This window comes from Nylanderia fulva, unplaced genomic scaffold (genome assembly GCF_048542155.1).
Source record: "Nylanderia fulva isolate GAGA-0341 unplaced genomic scaffold, ASM4854215v1 Scaffold167, whole genome shotgun sequence".
NCBI classification, from domain to species: Eukaryota; Metazoa; Arthropoda; class Insecta; order Hymenoptera; family Formicidae; genus Nylanderia; species Nylanderia fulva.
Genome location: NW_028189912.1, coordinates 239983 through 249522, shown reverse-complemented (window position 1 = coordinate 249522; position 9540 = coordinate 239983). Strand labels below are relative to the sequence as shown.

The following is a 9540-nucleotide window of genomic DNA, read 5'->3' as shown; positions in this document are numbered from 1 at the left end:
GCGATATTTACTTAGCTACAAAAAGTTTATGGAAATCAAGATGAGGAATTTTCAGGTATCTTTTCTCGATGGCGATAGGAATTTTATATTTTCTCTGTAGTCAGATTTAAAAATTATATCATTTATATTGTTTAAAAAATTCCCCTTCCACATTAAAAATTATATCGTTTATATTGTTTAAAAAATTCCTCTCCCACATTAAAAATTATATCATTTATATTGTTTAAAAAATCCCCTTCCTCATAATTTTTATTTATCTGCGCATGCATTTTCTTCCTACCACTTTTCTATTTTATCTTCTTATAAATTTTCTTGAAAATCTTCGCTCACTCGTCTTTCATCGTCCGGACTTTCAAGTTCGTTAGTAAAAAGATAGTTAGTAAAAAAGTTCGTTAGTAAAAAGTTCTCGATTTTTCGATTTTACCGCGTCTTTGATTATTAAATCTTTAACTTTCTACGCGGTAGCAACTACCATGAACAACCTTAAGAAAATCGAGCAACAACCGCGCATGTTGTTGTCAACAACATACGAATTGAATTCATCCTACACGAAGAAAATTTAAGTGAGTTTTATGACGGAAAACAACGTCGAACTGGATTTTCTGCCTGCTGTTAAATTAACATTTCACGGAGCTGCAAGGATTTGCTTCGACATGGAATCGTGGCAAAAATTTCAAGAAAACATGGAAACGATGTCGACTTACTTAAACGGTAATAAAATTAATTTGAGCTCAATTATCTTTAACAAGATAATTATAAATTTCACTACCGCATATGATGCTAGAGCCATACTAATAGCGTATCGTGAAAACGAGCAAAAAGATCTTTCTTCCGAAATTGCGGAGGATGAGAACCCAAACGGACCGAAGGCGAAGAAACGTAAAACTTACAACTTTGCGATAGTCATGCAGAGATCGACTTTTCAAGGTGTAGAAAATATAGTTGATTGTATGAACGCTAATTTAAATCGCCTAAATTTTATTTCAATTAATGTCAACGAATGTGCTCGATATTTAATTAACGAAATACAGTTAAATCTTCCTGTCAGCGGTAGCATCAATAGCAGTATCGTGAAACTTACGATCAACAGTAAGGAAATAGAACGTAATGTACGAACCCAGCTGAAAGATTTAACATTTCTCGATGTATACTTTGAGATAACATTTTTAGAAATAATTTTACTTTATTTCGAACAAATTGTACATGCAATCATAACAAAACGTAAATTTTAATAATTATTCGACGAATATTTTCTTGAAATGTTTGTGAATAATTTTGTTCTGTAAAAATATTTTAAATATAAACCATATTTGTAAATTTAAAATTATTTGTGCGTGAACCTTCGAAATTATTTTCGTGCACAGAAGGAAAATATTTATTTTGCGCCAAGAACGTAAATCTGCAGTAGGATTCTGCAAAGAGAGAGTGAACGGTTTCGTAAGATGAATTTTGAAATGATTTATTTTACAAAACTGAACAGAAACAGTCGTCCAATAACGCGTTCGCTTTTTAACTATACGCGATTTCCGTCACTCTAATCTCCTTTTAAGCTTTCAAGACGGACTCTCAGGGCAGACTGCTCCGAATTCGTCCATCGATAACGACAACGGCCGATAGATCATATGATCGACGCGTGACACGTGCGTGCCCTATCGTGATTCGCTTGCGATCGATCTATTGAAGAACGAGATTCAGACAAAAACGCTTGTTTGTCCATCTGGAACGCGCGGTCGCAAAAATAAGTCGAACGTGATGACCTTGCCGAAAACATCGAGAAACGGCTTCTCTAATATGCCTTACAATTTTATACAGACCGCCCGCCTCGCATGCGAACGGATACGAAATGTTTATACAGGTCGATCTTATGAGAATAAGTCCTAGGCAATTGGAAGTCTTAACCATAATAACAACAAATACTTAGAGCGCGAGAACATCTTCACCTTGACGTCTTAGATAGATACTTCAATAATTGAATTCTTAACAATAAGGAGAAGGATGCTTTCAGTAGGGATACATTCGTTTCTTGTAATTCTATTCATCGAGGACAAACATGTTCGAAATCATATAAAGATTCTTAACAATAAGAAAAATGTAAACATATTGACTGCCTTGAAATGTCGAGCGCAAACAATTATAGCCCGATCAACAGCCTTTATACAGTATTGCAATTAAGGCAGTCGGCAGAGTGACGTGATTGGTCGCTTTAAGGCAGAACGTGCAGTTTGCACCGTGACTACTCTAACAAGTCCATCGGATCCCGGATGGATTTAAGTAATTCGAGCGAGTTCCCACTTGCTCGGAGGGAGCAGTGGATTCTTGAGAAGCGCGAGCTCTCCTACGCGATAACAGGGGGACTTATCCGTCCACTTGCTGCACTGCTGCAAAGTGTGCAAGTAATCCAGCGACCAAGCACGCCAAATTTGCTCCTTCATTGAATTAATGAGTTGCCATCGTGAGAGTCGGTTCGGGTTTATCGTGAGTACTGACTCCTCAGGTACGGCTACCATAGGTCGACCTATTAAGAAATGGCCCGGCGTTAGCGCAGACAAATCGTTCGGGTCGTCGCTGAGGGCAGCGATCGGACGCGAGTTGAGACATGCCTCTATCTGGCATAGAAGCGTCGCGAATTCAGCCTGCGACAAAGTACGCGAACCGGCTACTCTTTTGAGATGCGATTTTAAGCTTTTCACGCCCGCCTCCCATAATCCGCCGAAATGAGGAGCCGCGGACGGTATGAAATGCCAGTCTATTCTGTCATTCGCGAGGTCGTCTTGTAAAGACGTATCTTTTGTCAGAGCTTTGAACGCGTTCTGCAACTCTCGGTCAGCGCCGTGGAAGTTCGTCCCGTTGTCGCTGTAAAGTTTCTTGGGTAGGCCTCTACGCCCGGCGAATCTCCGAAAGACGGAAATGAATCCTGCACTGGAGTAGTCGTCAACTAGCTCCAAGTGGATGGCTTTCGTGACAAGACAAATGAACAACGCGATCCAATTTTGTCTCGCTCTCTGTCCTCTTCCAACGAAAAGAGTAATGAGGAAAGGCCCAGCGTAATCCACTCCCGTGTGCGTGAACGGGGAAGATGAATTAACGCGAGGAGAAGGGAGGTCTCCCATGAGCTGACTCGATAGCCTCGCTGAATGACGAGTGCACACGACGCACTGACGAACATGACTCTTTACTGCGTTTCGGCTGCACAGTATCCAATATCTCTGACGGAGGGTGCGCAGCACGAGTTGCACTCCGCCATGAAACGTGCTCTATGAGCATAAGCCACCAGAAGAGAAGCGATTTGACCTTGTGGTACGATAATGGGGTGCTGCTCTTCGAACGTGAGAGCGGCATTTTTTAACCGCCCGCCGAGACGGAGTAAAGAATCCTCCCCGAGAAATGGATTCAGAGTTCTCAGAGAACTCTTTCTCGTGACAGTTAGATTCTTCTTCAAGGATGCGATTTCACAACCGAATGATCTAGCTTGAGCATAAGAAAGCCAAAACAACTCAGCTTGATTGAGCTCGTCGACACTTAGTGACGACGCGGTGCTAATTTTATCTTTCCCTTTTTTAACGAGCAAAGAGAGAAAGCGGTGGACGTAAGCGGTCACACGGACTAGCTTAGTCCAGCTAGAAAATTTATACATTAAATCCCACTCTTCCGAGCCTTCAATATGAAGAACAGGGGATTTCTTAACTTCACTTGAAATCTTCTGAATAGCATCAGAAAAGAGCGGAATCGCGACGTCATGGGCCGGCCATGATGTTAAAGGCCTCTTTAGCCAGGGGGGTCCGGTCCACCACAGTGGATGAGTCAGCAATTCGGATGCTAGTAGGCCGCGAGAAGCACAATCTGCGGGATTGTCCTTCGACGGCACGTGCTTCCATCTAGCCGACGGCAAATTGTTTTGCACCTCGGCCACTCTATTCGCCACGTACGTGGTCCACTTAGATGGGTGTTGGCGTAGCCAGGCCAGCGCGATCGTGGAGTCCGTCCAACAATAGATTGGAGCATCATTTAAATTAAGTGAATTTAAGATCCACTTCACAAGTCGATTCAAAAGTACTATCGCGTTTAATTCAAGTCTTGGTATGCTCACGGTCTTAACGGGAGCGACCTTTGTCTTGGCAGCAATTAAGATAATCTCATAATCCGTTAAAGAATGCAATACGCGAAGATAGACGACGGCAGCGAAGGCTCGGTTTGACGCGTCCGCGAATCCGTGTACCTCGATCACGAGATTATCGGGGTGCTGACCTGTCCATCGCGGAATACGAATTTCTTTCAATTTATTAAATTCGGAAACGAAGTCACTCCATCGTTGTTTCACCTCGTCGGGGAGAGGTGAATCCCAGTCGCAATGTAATAGCCACAACTCCTGTAACACGATTTTTGCGACGATTACGACAGGAGCGGCCCAACCGAGAGGGTCGTAGAGTTTAGCAACGAAAAAGAGAATCGAACGTTTGGTAGGAGCGATTGGGATGGTCGAATTCACGACAAGCCGAAACGAGTCTTCAGCAGGGATCCATGAAAGACCGAGTACTTTGAGTGACTCGTCATTTAGAATGAGATGATCGGTGATTTCGGATTTATCTGTCGAAAAATCTTTAAGAAGCTCGATCGTATTGGACGCCCATTTTCTTAATTGAAACCTTCCGCTCTTCATAAGATTTATCACTTGATCGCGCGTATTTGTTAAAGTCTGAATATCATTCGCTCCAAACAAAGTGTCATCCACGTAGATGGACTCATTTAAGATTGGAACCGCGGCAGGGTAATTAGCGCCCTCGTCGAGAGCAAGTTGCTTGAGCACGCACATGGCGAGATATGGCGCCGGAGCGAGACCGTATGTCACCGTGAGGAGTCGATAATGTTGAATTGTCGCGTCATCCGTCGGACGCCAAAGAATTCGTTGATAATCTATGTCTTTGGGATGCACGCGAATTTGACGGAACATTTTTGCTATGTCCGCGGTATAAACATGGCTCCATCTTCGCCATCGAGACAAAACGGCAGGAAGATCCTGCTGTAACTTAGGTCCAATTAACAAGTGATCGTTCAACATCGTGCCGTTCCGAGTTTTACACGATGCGTTGAACACTACGCGTAACTTAGTAGTATAACTCGCTTCCCGAATCACCGGATGATGCGGGATATAAACCGGTAAATGTTCCGTTTGTTCTAACTCGTCGACGCGGGTCATATGTCCGAGTGACTCATACTCCGCAAGAAACTCGTTGTATTGCGAGCCAAGGTCTGAACGATTCTTCAATCTATTCTCCATACGACCGTAGAGAGACCGCGCGATGAACAGAGACTCCTCAATTTTGATCGGCGGAGTTGACTTAAACGGCAGTCGAACCACGTATCGACCGTCGGAGTGACGATAATGAGTTCGAACGAAATGTCGTTCGCAATTCTCCTCCTCGTCAGTGAGAGGAGTAGGCGACGAGATCTCTTCATCAATCCAGAATTGCTGGAGAAGAGAGTCCACGTCTTGACCGAGGACACAGTTCAAAACGGCAGCTTCTGTCGAAGCCCGTTGTTCTTTTTTGGTGGGACCGGAAATAATCCAACCGAGCGCGGTTAACTGGGCAGTGGGCGTGCCGAGCGGGCCCTGTCGCAAATCGCGCATCAAAAGCGAGCCGTAAATGTCCGCGCCAATCAACATGTGGATCTGATGTTTACTTGACGGGTTCGGATCGGCTAAAGAAAGGTCTTTCAAATGAGGCCACGACTCGACAGGCTGAATCCGCGACGCGGCGTAAGACGTAATCCGCTGAAATAAGTACGCGGTAAAAGGAAACGCGGGATCTGACTTATCGTAGGGTGTCAGCCGCAATGATACTCGTGATTTCGCAGAACCGGTAAACTTCTCTCTGAATCCCTTTATCTGTAGGTCGGCTCGTTGTCGCCTCGCACGTATGGTCTGACACAATGCTTCTGAAATAAAGCTGAAATTGGATCCTTGATCCAACAGCGCGCGAACCTTAAAGCATCTACCTTCGGCAGTATGAACGTCGACCCACGCGGTTGCGAGAAGAACGGTGGGGGTCGTAACGCTTGGCGGTTTCACGGTTTGAACGCTCGCGACGGCAGCTTTCTCGAAAACGCAAGATGTATTCGTTTTTGTGATCGCTGGTACGCTCGTCTTATTCGATTCCGACTTGTCGTCGTCGGCCGATGCTTGATAATTCGCGGAATGTAACAACAAATGATGAAGGCGACGACAGTGGGAGCATCGCTGTTTGCTTGTACATTTCGGCGACATGTGACCCGGTTTCAGACAGAAAAAGCATATTCTATTTTGACGCGCAATAGAATTTCGTTGCGTGGTCGATTTACGGAGAAATGCTTTACATTTTGAAATAAAATGATTACCGGAGCAATTAATACATTTTATAGCGGAAACGTTATTTACAGACGATCGCGGCTTGTCGTTCTTAGAAGTTACGGCAATTTTTGCAACGTCCGTAAAGTCGGATAAGCCCCGAATACGAAGAGAAACTCATGGATGTCCTTATAAGAGGGGATCGCGTAACTCGACGAGACTTTTAGGTTCCACTCGCTCTTTGTTTTAATGCTAAATTTCTGGGAGATAACGTACACGAGAATATTATCCCATTGATCCACCGGTCGATCTAGATTATGTAACGCGGCAATCGATGCAGCCACTGTGTCGCGCAACTTGCTTAACTCTATTACATTTTTATTTTTCATAATCGGCAGACTCATAAATTCATGCAAATGCGATTGAATCAACGTTAACCGATCGTCATACTCGTCAACTAACAGTTGCCACGCGGACTCGTAATTTGCGTCAGAAATTCGTAAATTATTAATTTTCAATGCGGCGTCGCCGATAATGCTTGTTTTTAAATAATGGAACTTTTCAGTATTAGAGAGAACGTCATTATTCGCGACTAACGACTCGAATGTACTTTTAAAACTTTCCCACTCGAGAAATTTACCGGAAAATTTAGGTAACGTAATCCATGGCAAATGAAAGTTGGCATGAGTATTATCGCAAATTGAGGAGTCTGTACTACCATTGAGAGTAACAGGTTGACTGTCAGTAAATCGACTTATCGTTTCTCGGAGGTGGTCGACGGTCTCGTCGTAGATCTCCTCAGCTTCCAGGAATTCCTCATCCAAGAAGTACGACATCGTCTTCTGATCCTCCTTCGTAGTGGCCTGCAACAACTTGAGGTGCAGCTCCTGACAGGATGCCCAAAGCGTATGCACTTTCTCTAATCGACCTTGTGTCTTCGGCAAAGTTACGTTAGCCTTAGCCAATTTCTTAAAGTTTATTATAACTCTTTTGAGCTGGTCGATTTTATCGGTTTGCGCGATCAGCAAATTCCGTAACTCAGCCATGATCAGCGAATTAGCAACACTAATGAAGCAGAAGAGCACGAGGGGTGAGTCGATAGTGACAGTTTTAGTCTGAGATCACTCAATATATGTCGGGCGCGTGAACTTCACAAATTTATGCCGGGCGACTGAGAACGTCGCCGACGGCACGAACTCGCGGACGACCTCGTCGATGCGCGAGAAAATGTCTCCTCAAGGAACTTCACAAATTTATGCCGGGCGACTGAGAACGTCACCAACGGCACGGACTCGCGGACGACCTCGTCGATGCGCGAGAGAATGTCTCCGCAGAGAACTTTACAAATTTATGCCGGGCGAGTGAGAACGTCGCCGACGGCACGAACTCGCGGACGACCTTGTCGATGCGCGAGAGAATGTCTCCGCAGAGAACTTCACAAATTTATGCCGGGCGACTGAGAACGTCGCCGACGACACGAACTCGCGGACGACCTTGTCGATGCGCGAGAAAGTGTCTCGAGTCTTACTGTACCCCAAACGAGGTACCGTCTTCGTTTCACTCGCGGTGGAAAATTACTGCACAGTTACTTATATATCCGGCTCGAAGGACCATTTATTCTGTGCGTGAACCTTCGAAATTATTTTCGTGCACAGAAGGAAAATATTTATTTTGCGCCAAGAACGTAAATCTGCAGTAGGATTCTGCGAAGAGAGAGTGAACGGTTTTGTAAGATGAATTTTGAAATGATTTATTTTACAAAACTGAACAGAAACAGTCGTCCAATAAAGCGTTCGCTTTTTAACTATACGCGATTTCCGTCACTCTAATCTCCTTTTAAGCTTTCAAGACGGACTCTCAGGGCAAACTGCTCCGAATTCGTCTATTGGTAACGACAACGGCCGATAGACCATATGATCGACGCGTGACACGTGCGTGCCCTATCGTGATTCGCTTGCGATCGATCTATTGAAGAACGAGATTCAGACAAAAACGCTTGTTTGTCCATTTGGAACGCGCGGTCGCGAAAATAAGTTGAACGTGATGACCTTGCCGAAAACATCGAGAAACGGCTTCTCTAATATGCCTTACAATTTTATACACCATTGTTCGATTTTCTTTACCTTCCTCTTTCCAGAAATTTCTTCAACGTGCATGTTCCTGTTCATCTTTATTAAGCCGCGCGTTATTTTTAAATAAAATTTTATTTGCCATTTTTTCAACAATAAGCATTTTTTCTAATCTATAATGATGTATTATTTTTTACCGTGACACGAGTCAGAATGCTCGCCTAAACAAATATTTGCCTGTTCTTTTTTTTTTATTACCCTACGGCATCGTCAGCCACTACCTGCCACCGGCAGCTGATCCCCGTATAATCTAACCATTGTTCGATTTTCTTTCACTTTCTCTTTTCAGAAATTTCTTCAACGTGCATGTTCCTGTTCACCTTTATTAAGCCGCGCGTTATTTTTAAATAAAATTTTATTTGTCATCTTTTCAACAATAAGCATTTTTTCTAATCTATGATGATGTATTATTTTTTACCACGACACGAGTCAGTATGCTCGCCTGAACAGGTATTTGCCTGTTCTTTTTTTTTATTACCCTACAGCATCGTCAGCCACTACCTGCCTCCGATACCCGTTCGACCGTATGACGCTTTTCTTGGTCAAACTGTTTTTACCCCACCCCGTCCAATATCGGCCATTTGATTCGACGAGCTATTCTTTCCAAACGTATACTCGAACCCACATACCGTACTCTACGCAACTTTAGCTTAAATGGCTCATCTAATCCTTAGATTAGTAAGATCTCGTTTAACTCAGCATACTAGGACCCTGCTCGGAAACGCGAAGATCCCGGGTTCAAATCCAGAGAAAATCAGAAAAAATAAAAAAATTTCTCATCCCCTCGCCTTTCGGGGCCAGTCGCCATTTTTTTCCCCTCAACACCCGCACTCGGAAAAACCAGACGCTGGTGATGGGGGAAAGATAAGCCACGTCCAGAGGGGGTGGTGGGGGTTTGTTTTGACAGGCCAGAGGGGCTGGTGGTGTTTTGACGGGCCATACCTGCCACTATACTACTGATATAAATAATTTTTTGAGCTAAAATTTTAATGCCTGTTCATATAAGATATTTTATACATTTTACACACATTTACACACTATGATTATATTTTATGATTATTTTATTGATTTCTTATCAGCTTTCACGAA

The 9540-nt window shown here is 43.7% G+C and overlaps 2 protein-coding genes across 2 annotated transcripts; both read right to left on the bottom strand.

Annotated features, from left to right (window-relative positions):
• Positions 1-2267: 2267 nt before the first annotated feature.
• Positions 2268-3110, bottom strand: LOC114945925 (uncharacterized). Its single transcript, XM_029322286.1, has one exon. The coding sequence runs from the start codon at positions 3108-3110 to the stop codon at positions 2268-2270; it is 843 nt and encodes a 280-aa protein (XP_029178119.1).
• A 62-nt stretch (positions 3111-3172) lies between these two features.
• LOC114945917 (uncharacterized) lies at positions 3173-6262 on the bottom strand. The gene has a single exon (XM_085481037.1). The coding sequence runs from the start codon at positions 6260-6262 to the stop codon at positions 3173-3175; it is 3090 nt and encodes a 1029-aa protein (XP_085337163.1).
• Between the last annotated feature and the right edge of the window lie 3278 nt (positions 6263-9540).

What these genes read in the sequence shown, in the direction of transcription:
- LOC114945917 (XM_085481037.1), bottom strand. Translation starts at nt 6,262, where the DNA reads ATGTCGCCGAAATGTACAAGCAAACAGCGATGCTCCCACTGTCGTCGC.
- LOC114945925 (XM_029322286.1), bottom strand. Translation starts at nt 3,110, where the DNA reads ATGGGAGACCTCCCTTCTCCTCGCGTTAATTCATCTTCCCCGTTCACG.